Raw genomic sequence first — 17,633 nt, forward strand, 5'->3', positions numbered from 1 at the left:
CCCATTCCCATTCATTGTTCCCCAGAATAACCTCTTATCACAACAAATAAACCACTCACCTTCCCAAAAATATGGAAACCTCCCCAGCCATTTTATAAGATCAATTGAAAAGAGCTTGTGATTGATTTTTTTTTAAAAAAGGATTTGACAAGTAGTTTAAAAGATTTACTGAATTCTACAAATATTTGCTTTGATTTGTGTGGGTTACGTGGACATATATTTTTTAAAAATGCAAAACAGAAATGCCTTTTTAAAAAAAAAAAAAAAGATATTCTGCATTTAAATCATTGTCCTTTTTAGTTCATGGAGATTCTGGAGATGCAGCATCTTGATTTTTTTAACTCTCTCTTGAATATAGATTATAATGAAAGTCTCTGCAACCCAGGATTTCTGAATCACTTAAATGTCAGACCCATACCATTCTCCCCACCCTGCAGCCCCAGGCAAACCTACCCTTTTCTCCCCAAAATGAGCTGTAGGGTTCCCTGCAGTCCCCCACCCAATGCTCCCAATGAACCTCTTCTTCCAAACAGACTACAGATTCCCAGGGATTCTTCCTCCAAAGTCTCCCTTCAATTAATAAAATAGTTATACTCAACAGATATTACAGCCTCTCTATCATGCTCTAGTGTATCTGAATTAAAATATTGCATAATCTGGAACTTTTCCTTTCCACGATGCTACAAGTGCTAAAGATTTCTAGTTAGAAAAAAATCTATTCACCAGCATGTAAATTACTCAACTCTTGGGCCACACAAAAAAGTGTCAGTAAGGAGATGATGTCCTTCATTTATCTAAACAGATATTAACTTTAAAAATATATATCCCTTCCTAATGTACATTCTGCGTGTTGGACATGTAAAAATCCCATTTTAGCAGAGTTACGCACATCTAAATCACAACACAATCCCTGTATTTGTGTCTGCTGCATTTGACACAATTTGCCAGTAAATACCATAAAACATTCTAGAAGATGTAATTAAAAAGTTACTCTAAGATAAACCTTATAAGGAAAAACCCATAATAAGTAGAGTATTCTAACCATCCACTTACATGCTTTGATAGGTTGGGACTCTTTGAATCAACATCATACCTAAAAAAATTAAAGAAAAACAATTACTGCCAGGTGGCAGAGTTAAGGAAATGTAAAAACAGACATTTCAGTGTATTCGCATATACAAAAGAAATATACAGAATTGGTAATAAAGACATTTGAAAAGACACTTCAGTAGTAAATGAGATTCCCTCATTCCAGAAAAAATGGTTACTCACCTGTTCCATAAAAAAAAAAAAAAAAAAAAAAAAGTTACCTACCTTTCAAAACTGTTGTTCTTCTAGAGGTGTTGCATATGGCCATTCCATTCTAGGTGCATGTGTGCCCACGTGCGCAGTAGTGGAGATTTTTGCCTTAGCAGTATCCGGAGGGTCTACAGTAGCGCCTCGTTGAGTGCCATACTCATGCACCGGTATATCAGGCGCCACTGACCCTACACCCTCTCTGTTCCTTTTTGCTGGCAACTGCCTGCTTAGTTGTTCCCATTGTTAGGGAATTGTTCCCATTCTTAGTGAATTCCCCCAGGAGCATAAAACAGGTGTAAAGTTTTAATGCTCCTTTACTCCACTCTGGCAATGACAGTATGACCTTATAAATGCTTACTGTGCTTTAATGATTAGAATGTGCTCCATGAACGGTTCACTACTAACCTTTCTGGAGATGGTCAGTGGCGAATATAAATTGTGAATTTGATTACCCAGCCCTCACTTGCTCTTCAGTTGCCTATGATGTAATATTGACCATATAGCTGCATGTATTTGTTTACAAATAACTATAAATAAAGGGTCAAAGCTAGTTGCATTACTACTAGACAAAGATCATTTGTGGGATTTCCTCCCCACTCCCATTCTCCATCCATTGTATTGTAGTTGCCTTGCTCTTTTACAGATCAATATGAATCTTTCAGTGAGGGCTGTGTGTGCAGGAATATAACATTGCCAATGCACCTATTAATATTGTCTGAGAATTAGGTTATAGATCCTGTGATCAAATGAAGTAACAGGAAATTGCTGGGTGTTAGACCTGCGCAGCACCAGTTAGCATATATTGTGAATTACAAGATAAATTATGTTCCAAAAAATAAAATTGTATTCTTCTGTAACATGAACCAGGCAAATAAAAAATGAAGGGAGAAACAACTTGCGAAGGCAAAAGAGCAGCCATTTCCATTTTAGGTACACATACGCCAACCATGTCTTTCATAGATCAGCGTATGTGCAGCTGTGATGGTCTTTAATGTCTCCCAGAATGAAGTGGTAGGAGTAGAGGAGCAGCCACTGATGCCACGCGGAATGTTGGGGGGGTGGGGGGAAAGAAGGCGCGGCGGATAGGGAGGTCCACACATTGAGTTGTGTCTGGGTTGCAGAAGAAGGCGAGCATGGGATTCTTCGACCTACAGGTCTACCAGAGTCTACAGCATCTCAGTTTGTTGCCTGAGAACCCACATTATGTCTTGGTGCATCTCACTCTCCTTTTCCTGCTTGGACTCCCAGGCCTTTCTCTTCTCCATGCTGTCTGCAAGGATCATCCTCCAGGTCCTGGTCTCATTCTCTGATGCAACTCAGACTTGCAGCATCTCCTGAAACATGTCATCCTGAGTCCTTTTCTTTCTCCTCATTTGACACAGATGTTCCACAAGAGACCCTCAAGGCCACAATACCATCAGCTGCAGATATAGCACACAGAGGTACCACTATCAGTCTATTCACACCAGAAATTGAAACTTAGGATACTGAACTCAGTCCCCTTGATCCCAGAAAGTTGTAAGCACTACATTCTCACTTCTCCTTGGGATTGATACAGCACCGCACCAGCCGCGGCGAGTATGGCCCTCAGGAGTAAGAGGGGCGTTGGGAACACAAGTGGGGAAAAACTCACAGGCATAAGTGTGTATCTATATCTATATCTATATCTCTATATCTATATAGATAGATAGATAGATAGATATCTATATATATATTTGTGTGTGTGTGTGTGTGTGTGTGTGTGTGTGTGTGTGTGTGTGTGTGTGTGTGTGTGTGTGTGTGTGTACAGGGCAATGGAATGGAATACTGGCATTGTTTTCCACAGGTGGTGGTGGTGGTGATTTTAGCTGATCTCACTCCTGAGGGTAACAGAGGCAGAAAGAGGACAATGTCCCAATACCACCCAGGCCCGTATGTTGCTGGCTTGTGTATTGCAATGGTGCCTGCTGAAGTAATCCCTGAGTGGCGTAGGAAAGTGTCCTACCATGGCAGAAGAAATAAGGCAGCCCTCCCCAAAATGCCTTTGGCAAAGGATTGCAGAATAACTTCATGAAAGTTTCATCTCTCTATGAAGGATTCACGAGACATTCTGGTGCACATAAACAAACTGCTCCATGTGGTCCCCCTTGCCTAGAAGTGAATAAAAAGCAGATAGCAACTCTACCTCTCTTGGTCAATTCACTAGCTCTTCTAGCACAAGCAAAAAAACAAACAAACAAAAAAAAAAAACAACAACTTTGTTCTTCTACTTTGGGGGTTCCATCCCTGTAATTTCAAAGCAAACTGCATACTTACCAGAAGTTCCGTCTCCTGCATCAGGCTCACCCATGCTGGACCCTCGGGACTTGCTGGACTGCGGCGGAGTCAAAAATATGTGCTGGCTTGCTGCGCAGCTGGATCCCCTGATCACTTGCCCCCCTACTATTCCTCTTCCTCATCCGCCTCCTTGTCCTCTCTATTCACAGCAGGGGCCTGTGACTCCGGCTCCTCCAAAGCATCCACTGGACTCTTAGGGAGTAGTCTCTGCCGCTGCTCTTTGTAGAAGCAGCAGATCTGCAGCTCCGCATCAGATCAATTGTTGGCCTCCCTGGCCTTTTGGTACACCTGCTGCAGCTCCTTGGCTTTCATGCAGCACTGCTGCTGGTCCCTGTTGTAGCCCTCATACTCCAAGCAATCTGCTCATAGAGATCAATGTTTCTACAGCTGGATCGGAGCTGTGCCTTCAAAGCCTCTTCACCCACAAACCCAACACCTCCAGTGTACTGCAGACAGGAGCACATCTGCAGCGTGTACCCGGCATGGTCAGCTGGGCGGTTGCACATAGCAGTTGAGAGCTCCTAAGTTTGCTCACAAAGCTGAGAGCCCAGGAAAAGGAATTTCAAAAATTCATGGGGCTTTACAGGGAGGGGTCGCTCCCTGTCTACATGTTCCCTGAGCAGCGGAGTTCACAACAGTGACCAGAGCAATCATTGTAGAGCATTATGGGACAACTCCTGGAAGTCTAACAGTCAACATAAGTAACACAGTGTCTACACTGACACTGTGTCGACCTAACTAAATTGACCTTGATTCTATGCCGCTTGGGGATGTGGTATTAAGTCAGAGTAGCAGGGCAGTTATGCCAGAGGGACCAAAATGTAAAAGTGTAGAGCATCCACAGTCAAGAACATAAGAACTGCCATACTGGGTTGGACCAAAGGTCCATTTAGTCCAGTATCCTGTCTTCCGATAGCGGCCAATGCCATGTGCCCCAGAGGGAATGAACAGAACAGGTAATCATCAAGTAATCCATCCTGTCGCCCATTTCCAGCTTCTGGCAAACAGAGGCTAGGGATACCATCCCTGCCAATCCTGGCTAATAAGCATTGATGAACCTATCCTCAATGAATTTAGCTAGGTCAACATAAGCTACTTTGTGTAGACCTAACGGTGTAACATAGACACGGCCTAACTATTTGGCATTCAACAAGACCCGTACATCAATAAAATATGAGAAGTCATTACTATTGTTGGTTAGCAGGTGCCTTTGATATGATTTATGGCCGTAAGTGGTGTTCAGATTCTCATGTAATCATAGCTTTTCTATGTTCAAACTCCAGGTAACAGACTTAAATTATGTTGGTAATGTTCCAAGTGGCTTTAGCATGCTGACTACTCCTCTGATAAGGTGTTCCTTCTGTGCATGCCTGGACCCGTTAAGGTCACCCAGCAAACTGACAATCCTAGATGGTATTAACTTCACTGGCCACAACCTGTATCTGAACACTTGTCAGCACAGGCTACATAAAAGATAGGTGAAGAGATTACCAAAGATGCATGCTAACTATTCAAAATGTTTTTTCTGGCAAGTATCAATGGCCAAAACTAGGAGTTTTTTGGTTTAATACCAAAGACATGACAAATGTATTATAAGAAAATAAGTAAACTTTCCAATACTTTAGAATTAAATGCCTTTCAGGAAAAGTTTATTAGGAATCATGACACATTCAGAATAATTTCTAGCAACCAATACTCTTTTACAAACTCTCTTTTCATTCCACATCATTTTCACTTTTGTCAGAAATTCTATTCTTCCATTTCTCAATCTTATAAAGGTTTATTATAATGAAACCTTTGTTCATTATCAAGGAATAACCAAGATGATGAAATGTCTTCCAAAACCAAGGCACTGCAAACATGATGCCTTAAAAATGGAATGATTAAATATGAATTTGATTTAGAGTCACAGTAAAAAAAGATCATTAGTTTTAGTGTCTAATCTACTTAGACTGAGTTTTTTTGGAGCAGAGACCATGTGTTTGTTCAGCATCTAGCACATTTGGGCTCCCAATTCCTGATTAGGGCCTCTAGGCAACAATACAAGACAGCTATTAATAATAAAAAAAATTATTAAACTAGTATTGACAATGAACAATTATGCTACACTATAGGTTTATGGTATAGTCATTATAAAGTAGCATATGATCAATTATTTTATTAACCAGCTGTATGGTTAACTCAGATTTAAGCATCACTGAAATACTGATGACTCACTATCAGTACTTCTTAAGTAAATAAGTTTGCATCTGTTGATTTCTGACAACAGGGTCTGCTTCTATCCCATAATATTTTAACATAAGCATTCATCTTCTCTTCCATTCCAGAGATACACAAGAGTCTTCACCAGTATCACCTCTCAAAGGCTTCAAACTTCTTATGGAGTAGCATTAATTTCCCACAAGTCACATCCATAAATTGCTATGGAATTAAGTTTTTCACCAGCTGAACCTTCATACATTTCAAGATGCCACTGTTTTTCCAAACTTTTGTAAAGGAAGCCATGACTCTACTCTACTTCTGATTTCTTTAGAACAGCATCCATGGTTGGATATGTATAATTCCAGACAACTGAATTCACCTGTTGCCTCTACAACTGGACTATTGATTGTAATGTCCACTTGCATCCTGTTTTTGTTAATCATGTCAACATGCATGCCCTTCACTTTTGCTTCATTCATTCAGGGATAGTCCACATTCCTCACGAACTGTTTTTACAGGCTACATGTGTTGCATTGCATTGGTTGTTGTAGAAAAGAGCACCATATCATCAGAGTATCTGGAGTTGATTAAAAAGGTGTCCACCAATGGAAATTCCAGCTCTTTCTAGTCGGACAAAACCTTTCAGGCCTTGTCTCATAGTGAATTTCTGCATGAACATTGAAAAGGCCTGGAGACAGATATACCTTTGTCTCAAACCCTGACCACTGGAAAAATAATTTAGGTCACCTGCTGCTATTCACTCTGTGGTCTGTTGTAGATGGTAGAGACTTGTGATGAGTTCAAGGAGGTGCTTTGGGATCCCCATGTTTGCCAGAATCCTACAAAGACTGTCATATTATGTCAGACTGTACTGACACTTCTGTATAGTCAGTGAATCACACGATCAATGGGTGATTATACTCCCTACATTTTTCAATGATGTGATGGATATTCGCAATTTGATCACATGTACCTTCTTCTCTGAAGCCAACTAGCTGTGGTGCTAGTTCTGCTAAAACATTCACTTCATGAGATTCTGAATTATGTAGAGCAGAATGTCACATGCACCATCAGGGAGAGAACACAATTGTTACTACACTCTACTATGTCTGCTTTGTTTGGTAGAGGCAAAAGGATTCCTTTTGTCTAGTAATCCACCAATTTCTCATCAGCCCTACATCGCTGTTTGATCAACAACTATCATGGCAGAACAGCAGCAAATTTTATATATATGTTTAACCAAATAATCCAAACATAACATTATTTTTGGATGTAAAAATGGTAACATTGCAGAGTTAGCCATATAAGTTAGGAAATTCCAGAAGTAAGATTGCTCACACAACCTTAATTTGTCCCCCTTGTGCATACACATTATGATACAGTCTTTAATTATATGATCACATACTTTTTTCTTACAAGACACTTACCAGCTCCTGCCCCCTTCCCGCTCAGCTCCTATCCTCCCTCCCCGCTCCAGCTCCTGCCTCCCCTTCCCTCCCCTCCTATCTATCCATCTTACCTAGTTGCCATCTCTGTCACAGTCTTCTCTTATCCAGCCCATCACCTGGTTCCTGTTCCCCTAATCCTGTGCATCCTTTCACCAGCTCCAGTCCCCTTCCCACTCTCTAGCTCCTACAACCCCTTTCTCTTGCATCCCTCTACTTTCAAATGGGATGCTTCTTCTGTCCACTTCATGTGGCCAGGGCACCAGCATGGGAGGCAAAGCCACAGGAGAGACCACCTCCCTACTCTCAGTTCCTGTGACTAGCACCACCGTGGCTCCACAAGCTACCAGGAGAAGCAATTTTAGGGAAACACCCGCTCAGTCACAAGATGGAGAATGCTCAGTTGCAATCTGAGGATGGTGCATGCGCAATCTGGTGCGCATGTAGGAGTTATGATATGATGCCCAAAGTAGATAGAATTTGGCTACTAAAATTCTCTGAAGATTCCAATCAGTCCTTAATGAGCATGTGTAAATTGCAGTTTTTATGACAAATTTGGGAGATTTTCATGGGGAAGGCAAAACACAGTCCTGATATCAGGTCATCCCTCCTGACATATTTCAAATCCCTGGTCCAGATTATGGCGGCATTAGAGCTTCCCAGCAAAATGGTTGGAAGAATTTTTTTTAAAAAACATAGGCTAATTAAAATTTTCCCCTGATCTCTTCCTGAGAAACTGCTAAACTGTTTTAACTGAAACTTCCCACAAAAGGCAGACAGCCAGCATGGAAAATTCCATCCCAAACAGTTAAAAAGTGATAAGCAACTAAAACCAGGATCTTTAATGGAAAGTGCTAGTCAACCTTAACTCTATATCAGCTCTGTCTATAATTGCTGAATTTTACGAATTAGCAAATAAACAGTTACACAGAAAAAAATACAGTAAAAAGAGCAAGATACATCAAGAAAACCCCCTCTCAAACCTCAAAGACCAGGTGCCCAGCCCATCTGGGACAGGGATAGTCTTTTTGTTCTGGGTTTGTATGACGACTAGCACAATGGGTTCCCGGTCCATGACTGGGATGCCTAGGTGCTATGCTAATATAAATAAATAAAAACAAGTTGTTCCCCATTTAGGGACTTCCAATACCAATGGAATGTGAGCCCTTGCAGAAGCCCCAGTTTATTGTCAACTTTTCTTTTTTGTAGGGACAGCACATGGAGTTTTGAAATTAAGTGTAAAAATACTACTAAAATCAGAGCAGCTATTAAAGGAACAAAAACATTGAAGAGCTTAAATCAACAGTATGTTAAAATAATTGAATTTGTTCATTCTACTATAAAGACATAATGATTCAGTGGTGTCATATTAACTGGCTAGAAATGCCTGTGAGAAATTAACAAATAGGAAGGGAAGAATATCCCAGCAGGCAACGTGTGTAGAAGCCCTAGTCCAAAATTAAAAATGGAAAGTTTTAGTCTAATTAATAGGAACCACTGTAGGATAGTGAATAAAACTGGACAGCTGAATAATTGAATAACCTGCCAACAGAGGTCGTAAAATTACTTTAATTGAGGCTCTTCAGAGAAAAGGAGAGAATTTAATTAGGATTCTATTGGCTACATGGGAATGTACTGAAGTGATACAAAGACAATCAAGAATTTATTTTCATATAGTCACCTGAATTCCCTTGTTACCTTTAAAGTTTTGTAAACCAGTTATTTTATTTAATCCTGTGCATCTTCCATTAATTTTGTTATGTATAAAGTTAATGATATTTATATTGAGAGAGTTATATTACTTTCTGTAAAATGAAAGCATAAATTTTATATATTAAATGTTTTACAGAGTAAACCAGATTGCCTACAGAAGATCGTTTTAACTCATAAAAATTGGAAGTAAGGCTCTCCATTTTGCTCCATTAGAGACTGTAAGCAAACACTGTTTGCAAGGGCAAACCCAACCTCATTTCCTGACCATAAAGGGCCCCTTAGCAGCAGTATTGGCAAGGGACAGGGAATCTACTGCTGCAAAGATTATTTTGTCCCCCATTCAGCTGGAGACTGTATTAGGCCCAAAGTGGCCATTTCAGAAACTGTGGCGACTTAAACCTAGTGAAGCTCTACAGCTATTCCATCATTTAGGAGGAGGATTTCTATGCACACCCTGCTCCACTGCCAGGAGCCTGAACTCAGTTACTTGAGGCAGACAGTGAACTAAGGTTTTGGCCCTCAGTTATACCTGTGTAATTTTAAAAGGACTAACTGCAATGGAGTCAGTATATTTACTGATTTACACTGGTGTAACAACATAATTTGCCCAGCACATGCAATTATATAGAATTTCTTTTTAAAGAAAAACATATCAAATGTCAAAATATTGTGAAGTTTCTCACTTAAATATATTTAATTTTAGATGCATTGTATAAGGATCAAGTTTTGACAATGGATTTATATCTGTGTACTTCAGAGAAAGGCAGAAAGGTAAGACCCTTAAACTTCCTTTCACACAAAAGTTAGCTACACAGAATTACTGGTGTGTTACAAATCAGCAAAATAAAATCAGAGTTAAATCTAACACTTCATTCTTTTCCAGTGTACGGGAGTCTTAAAATTCCACCTGTCCTGCATGGTAGAAATGATTTATTTCTTTTACTGCTCTTCTTTTTAATGAAAGAATTCATCCTGCAGAGCAATTGGAAGTTTTCTTATTCAGGACTGTAGGCCCAATAAAATAGAATTGTTACATTTAGCTGAGACCATGATATTTAGGAACAAAATGATAAATATTAAGGACTGAGCAACTGCCTGAACTTTGAATTTCCTCTGAATGGCTATCAGATATAATGTTTAAAAAAATGTAACCAGTTATATTTTAAAATCAACATTTTAAACTAAATGTAAGAAAAATAACTGAAAAGTGACTTCCGAAAGTGTCTTTACGTCAATATGGCAAATGACGTGCCTAGATTGTACTTAGACACAAGTTTGTGGAAGAGAGGTGATGCAAAGCGATACAACCCCAAAGGGAGCCCTAGGAGGAATTGCACTTGCCAAGGACAAAGTGTCATGTAAATAGTAAATGCAGACACTAACTTATTGACTGAAGTTTTAAAAACTTATATTAGATGTGCTGTGTTTGTCTACTACAGCTAAAATAATAGGAACTGAAATGTCCATTACCTAATAGCCCCACCAGAAATGTCTGCCCCTCAGCATTCTTGCCAGAAAGATTTGTCCTGACTCTTTACAGGGACATGAGCTGGAGCTCCCATCTTTTTAAGTTTACCAACAATAAAAATAAATAGCAGAAATCTTAGTTGTGACTCCAATAGTTTTTCCACTTGCTAGTGGTCTTTGACAAACAAAATAGCTGGTTAAAACTGAACCCAAGCAAGACTGAAGTTATGCAATGGGCAGAGGAATGCACTTCGAAGAGTTTGCAGCCACAGTGAAGACTCCTTTGGTTGAAAGTACATTACTTCTGTATTGACCTATTCAGGGTATTCCTGAACTATGAACTGGATTCTTCATGGACACTAAGCTTTCACATAGTAGCATCAGAGAGGGACACTTTCCATTATTTCTGACTGGCTAGAAAACTCCATCCCATCCAGCGGGACCTCAGTTATACACATTTTCATCACCTCCCAGATGGACTATCGCAATGCAATGTAATATAGCTGGCCATGAAGCTAACAGCAACTAGTAAAGATCCTTGTAGCATACACCCTCAGCAACACAGGCTACCAGGAGCACCCCTCACCTCTCCTCAAATCTGTAGACCAGCTTCCAAAGGAATAGCAAGTCAAGCCTAGTGTCTCTATCTTTATCTTACAGAAGCTCAATGATTTCAGCCTACTATAATTGAAAGACTGCCTAAAGCTCTCGGATGAAAAATTCCACTCCTCAAGCACCATGGAACTTTCTACCATAAGGGTAAAGCTCAACTGGGCAGGCCATTGTTGGGTACCAGTTCAAGATTGTAGAATGAACTCTTACAGGGAGTAAGGATCATCACAAATCTCACTAACTTCTTTTCCAAGTGCAGGATGAGCTTCTTCAACCTTGCATTTGCTAATATAAGGCACATAGTCTGTGAATAAACAGAATTAAAATAAAAACAAATCCTACCAAACCAAAACCTTCCAAATCACGCACACGCACACTCCCCGCCCTCCCCAGGGAGAGGAGGAGAGAAAGAATCAACCACACGACATGTCAACCATGTCAACCACACGACATGTCACTTAACTCACAATTCATAGGTGCTCAGATAGTACAGTGATTAGGACAGGAAAACCTATAGAGAACAGAACAGAAAGTATTTACAATGACAGTTTTAAATTTATTTACCTCAGCTTGTCGGAGAACAAGATGCTACACAAAATGTCTGCAAACATGCACTCAGGAAATTATTTGCTATGCTTAAAATCCAACAATTTTACTGACACTACAAATTTATGAACAATTCAATATATTCGGATATAGCCATAGATGACATTCTATAGATAAACTATCTACCTTGAGACATACAAAAAACAAACAAAAAAAACCCCATTAAGTTATCTAGTTTGCAAAGTCAAGCATTCGAAACTTAGGAAATGGCAGTTTTACTGTTGCCTGGCCCACCTTAATTCTACCTCCTTGTGCATTTAACTAACGAATTGAAAGAATCAGAGGTCCTGTGGAACAAAAAACCAGCATATTATTGTGTAAATTAAAATTAATTCTGCCACCTTGTATGTATGCATTTTGATAAAGTGGGACAGACAACTGTCATTTTGGCATTTCCTAACTCTCATGTGCTTGACTTTGCAAACTAAATCATTTTTAATTTAGTTTCTTAGTATGTAATTTCCTTTTTTTTTTTTAATAAAAGGAAACAATGTAAAAACAAGTTATATTATTTAACACACACACTATGGTCTGAACACTCATTCTTCAGCACAAACTGCTACCACTTGAGCTACACAAGTAAGCACATTAGCTGCCAGCAGCAGAACGCTATTATCTGTGCTATTATCCTTGGCCGGGGGGGCGGGGGGGAGCAGAATGAGTTGCTTGTGCCACATGCTTGATTAAGAGGGTGGTCAAGGGGAACCCAACTTGGTGCTCATTTTCTCTCTCCTTCTACCTCCATGAGATGCAAATGGGACACAGATCTCTCTTCCAGGTCTGGCGTGTGTGGGTGTGTGTCAGGGATGGGGGTGCTGAGGTCCAGCTCAGCTTGGCTCTCCACACCACACCTTTACAGCAGCTCAGCATTGCAGCATGTGCTCCTTCAGCTTCTGTTATGATGGTTATGGCATGGGCCAAAATCTTAATGTTTGTGTTCAATTATTATTTTGCATGCTGCCAAAAATAGGTGTACAGCATTTTTAACCATTTATAACATGACTAAATCTGAATGGAATTTCATAGGGCAAAGAAAAACATTTCTGTAGACTGAAGGTTTTCTCCTTGCTGAACTTCAAAAGGCTACTGAAAATAGTGGAGGTGTTTGTATGTCTCATAAAAAGGTCACAAGAAACTTTTAATAGAAAGCGTTAGGCAATCTATAGGGATCACAACCAGCTCCTTCTATATCATGTCTTCTATAGAAAACTCTTAACATTTCTTACAGTAATAAAAACTAAAATTCAATTAGCTTTATAGTCTTTGAAATTATGAGGCAATTTTACTAGTCTTCCACTTCATGAGATCCCTTCTTTTGTTCACATTTGTGCTCGGAGATAGAAGAGAAAGAGAGGCCATATTTAGACAAAATTTAGAATCATCTTCTGCATTTTATATATCAGTATCTGCAACAGTTTCTCCCAAGATATTTTGGGATTCACACAGAGTATTATTTATTATATTTTTTATTAATCTCATAGACAAATATATTCAGTAGCAAAGTACAGGAAAGGTAATAATTTAAAATACTCTGAGTTTTTGAAGGAATAAATTAATTTTTCTTGTCTAATACATAATTTCCACGTCCAGCCTTTGACTGATCTTCCATGACCTTTCTGCCACCTTCAGTGTAGGTCTAATTATCCTCAGGATCAGTCATGATTCTACGAAGTCCCCATATGTGACAGTATGGCACCAGTGTGAGCAAGGTAGAAGCAGCCTGGCCCAATAGATGGCATACTGAATTGGGAATCAAACCTAGGGAATTGAAATTTGGCTCTGCTACTAATTTACCGTGTCATCTTGGGCAAATTCATTCTCTCTCTCTCCCCTATGTTTTGCCATTTATAAAATAGAGATAATAATGCTCACCTACTTTATGAAGAACTTTGAGGTATACAAAGGAAGTTATTATTATGGATTATTACTACTACTTCTATGTAGACAGCATCTGGCTTAGTTCATCAAGAATATCAGAAGGCCCTATTCTTTCCCATAGAATTTGTACCTATAGGTAGCACAAGAAGACATCTTCTTGGATGTGTTTATTCTGTAAATGGCTTAACCCTCAGATTATATGTAGGAGGATAAAAACTACAGAAAAAAATAGGAAGGACAGAAGGTGGCTATTATTTGGAACAATCTCAAATTTCACTCACTTCTTAAATAATTATCTCCAACTTAAAATGCCGAGCCAGTATTATCAGATGTACACTTGTAACTGTAGGTGGAGTCATGTCTTATTTTGATTTAAAAAAAACCCTAGATCTGCAATTAATGTGTGATAATTTACACTTGGAGTGTTTGCTTCACACCTTGTTTGCGAATATGCCACAAGTACATTTGCCATTTCATAACAATTTAATGAACTTTTAAGTTTTTCAAAACTCTGATCTTATAAAAGATTTTATAAAAAACAAAGCAATACTTTTAACCACTAGACATCCACTCATTCCTCACAGTCGCTCCTAATGGCTTACCATTTTACATAATTATTCCATTTTGTAAATATAAATCACCACATTCATCCAAATTAATCTACTTCACATTGAAGATGTCACTTCTTCCCAAGTAAACCACTGGTTGCCTTCACAAAACATCAGTGCATTTTCACAGTGCTAATGACATTAGAATCAAAGGTGTGTTGATTAACTTACAAATCAAACCGCAGGTTCTCTCTTTCTTCAAAGAAGTAGTCCATGATGAATTTTCTTACAAAATCTGGATTTAAAGTATTGTCAATTACTTCTGTTCTTCCAAACTGTAAAAGAAAAGTAATAGCTTATGGCAAGCATAAGATCCTGTTGTAAGAAGTTACATATCTATATCACAGCATATAGATCCAGGAACAGAAACGTGCAAGGGACATGAAGTAGGATGCACCAAAGGTCTCTCCTGGAACAGCGATTTTGCAAGGAGAGGATCATGTCCACATGAAAACACCCAGGAAAGCAAGAAAAGACTACCAGAAGTCCACCCTTTCCAGCATGAACAGCAGCATGTGCCCATCCCCATTTTATAGACTGAAAATTTCAAAAGACAGCACTTCCTTCATAGAATCATAGAATATCAGGGTTGGAAGGGACCTCAGGAGGTCATCTAGTCCAACCCCCTGCTCAAAGCAGGACCTACCCCCAATTAAATCATCCCAGCCAGGGCTTTGTCAAGCCTGATCTTAAAAACTTCTAAGGAAGGAGATTCCACCACCTCCCTAGGTAACGCATTCCAGTGTTTCACTACCCTCCTAGTGAAAAAGTTTTTCCTAATATCCAACCTAAACCTCCCCCACTGCAACTTGAGACCATTACTCCTTGTCCTGTCCTCTTCTACCACTGAGAATAGTCTAGAACCATCCTCTCTGGAACCACCTCTCAGGTAGTTGAAAGCAGCTATCAAATCCCCCCTCATTCTTCTCTTCTGCAGGCTAAACAAGCCCAGCTCCCTCAGCCTCTCCTCATAAGTCATGTGTTCCAGACCCCTAATCATTTTTGTTGCCCTTCGCTGGACTCTCACCAATTTATCCACATCCTTCTTGTAGTGTGGGGCCCAAAATAGGACACAGTACTCCAGATGAGGCCTCACCAATGTCGAATAGAGGGGGACAATCACGTCCCTCGATCTGCTCACTATGCCCCTACTTATACATCCCAAAATGCCATTGGCCTTCTTGGCAACAAGGGCACACTGCTGACTCATATCCAGCTTCTCGTCCACTGTCACCCCTAGGTCCTTTTCCGCAGAACTGCTGCCTAGCCATTCGGTCCCTAGTCTGTAGCGGTGCATTGGGTTCTTCCGTCCTAAGTGCAGGACCCTGCACTTATCCTTATTGAACCTCATCAGATTTCTTTTGGCCCAATCCTCCAATTTGTCTAGGTCCCTCTGTATCCTATCCCTGCCCTCCAGCGTATCTTCCACTCCTCCCAGTTTAGTATCATCCGCAAATTTGCTGAGAATGCAATCCACACCATCCTCCAGATCATTTATGAAGATATTGAACAAAACCGGTCCCATATCAGTCAAGACATTAAAGCTACAAACAAACAGTTTTCCCCTCAAATTTAGGAAAACTACTCCCCACCATAAACATTAGTTATATTTACTCTTCCCAATTTGAATGCTATAGTTCCTAGAAATCAAATACTCATAGCAGGATAGGATTGGAAGGGACCTCAAGAGGTCATATAGTTCTCCGCTCCCCTCCCCCGCCCCGCACTTCCCTCCACTCCACCCTCTTGGGGACTGACAGGTATTTGTTTAACCTGTTCTTTAAAACGTCCAAGGACAGGGATTGCACAACCTCCCTAAGTAATCTCTTCCAGTGTTTTACTATCCTTATAGTAATAAAGTTTCTCCTGATATCGGACTTAAATCACCCTTGCTGCAACTAAACAGATGACTTCTTGTCCTACCCTCAATGGACATGAGAGAAAGTGTACACTCACCCTGTGCAGTAACTGAGTCTTTGAGATGTGTCGCTATGGATGCTCCACTACAAATGCACTTAGGCACTCTGCACCTTTGATCATAGATTTCTCATAGCAGCACCTATTCTGCCCACACATGCATATTACTCAGTCTTATGGGCCATACTGTTATATAAGCACTGAGTGCGTGAACTGCTTTCAGTTCCTTCTCTACCATGAAGCTCCATAGCAGAGAACTCCAAAGCAGAAGGGAATGAGGGCGCGTGGCGGAGCACCCCCAGGGGGACACATTTTGAAGAACGATAGTTACTGCTTGGTGTAAGTAACCATTTCTTCTTCTTTGAGTTGTGTCCCTATGGTGCTCCACTCCAGATGGCTATCAAGTAAAAGTAAGGAGGAGGGAGCTTCGAAATCAAGTCCAGTACTGAAGAAAGTACAGCCGAATCATGAGTTATTGCATAATGCTCACCAAAAGGTATGTATAGAGGCCCAAGGAGGATTTTTGAAGTATTCAGTTGTAGGCCCAATTTGAGAAAGAGATCTATGGCTTCACAAGTTGCCTGTGAAGTAAGGTCCAGGAAGCAACCTTTCAGAAGCCAATCATTTAGCGGAGGTGTGCTGCTACTACTGATGACCTTTGAAAAGGTCTTTGGGGCAGATCATAAGCCAAAAGGGAGCACCCTGAACTGAAAATGGGCCTGAACGACAGTAAAACATAGGAATCTTTTGTGGGATGTGTGGATTGCTATATGGAAATATGCATCAGAAATTCGACTGTACAGTCAGCAAACAATTTAGTGTCATCAAAAGGAAAGTCTTCAACTGTATCTGGATATCTTTTGGAAATCCTGAGATCTGAATCCAAGAGGCCCTCTTCATAACTACCACCATAGAAATCAAAGGAGTGGCAGCAGCGGCAGCAGCCAGGGAGGTCTGAAGAGATGTTCTGGCAAGCAGCTGGCCTTTGCAATAATTGCCTGGAATTGCTCTCTGTGTTCCAATGGTAGATGTTCAATAAGGGAGTTCAGCTTGGTATAATCTGTACAGTTGTACTTGGCCATTAATGCCTGGTAGTTGGTGATTCTAAATTATAAAGTTGCTGACAAATATGATTTTATACCCAATAGGTCAAGGTGTTTATGATCTTTACCATAGGGAACAGCATTAGTGTGGTACTGCCTTCCATGTTCGTTAACCACCTTGACCACCAAGGACTAAGGATAGGGATGAGAAAATAAAAATTTTGAGTCCTTAGAGGGGACATAGTATTTTTTTTGTCTGTTCTCTCGAACATGGGTAAAATTGAGGCCAGGTGTGCCACATAATGAGGCCCTGAAAAAGCCAACAAGAAAGGCAATGTGAGCAGATCAAGCTGTATGAAGAATGTCAAGCAGCTTCTGATGTGATTCTTTAACCTATTGAAGAAGAATTTGCAAAGAATCCGTGACCATCTTGATAAAGGTCCTGGAACTGTTTAAAATAGTCAGCCAGGGATCGTGGAGTGGCATGACCACTTCATCGGGGCATAGAGAAAAGATGCTGGCTAGTG

General features: G+C 40.1%; 1 protein-coding gene across 12 annotated transcripts in view; it reads right to left on the bottom strand.

Annotated features, from left to right (window-relative positions):
• The window catches only part of CPNE8 (copine 8), a 296,010-nt gene that overhangs the window by 226,255 nt on the left and 52,122 nt on the right, over positions 1 to 17,633 (bottom strand). For 11 of the 12 annotated variants that reach the window (XR_012156821.1, XM_073328394.1, XM_073328405.1 and 8 more), the window contains 2 exons: positions 14,318 to 14,421; positions 1,054 to 1,093 (listed from right to left, as the gene is read on the bottom strand). Coding sequence is in view for 11 of the 12 variants with exons in the window: in XM_073328394.1 (XP_073184495.1) it covers positions 1,054 to 1,093; positions 14,318 to 14,421 (144 nt within the window). In the remaining variant the exon portion in view is untranslated. Of the gene's footprint in view, positions 1 to 1,053; positions 1,094 to 11,264; positions 11,359 to 11,521; positions 11,566 to 14,317; positions 14,422 to 17,633 lie in introns of those variants that run through there. The other variant, XM_073328397.1, reaches the window with a different exon arrangement.

The sequence above is a fragment of the Lepidochelys kempii genome, chromosome 1 (assembly GCF_965140265.1).
Source record: "Lepidochelys kempii isolate rLepKem1 chromosome 1, rLepKem1.hap2, whole genome shotgun sequence".
Lineage (NCBI taxonomy): Eukaryota > Metazoa > Chordata > Testudines > Cheloniidae > Lepidochelys > Lepidochelys kempii.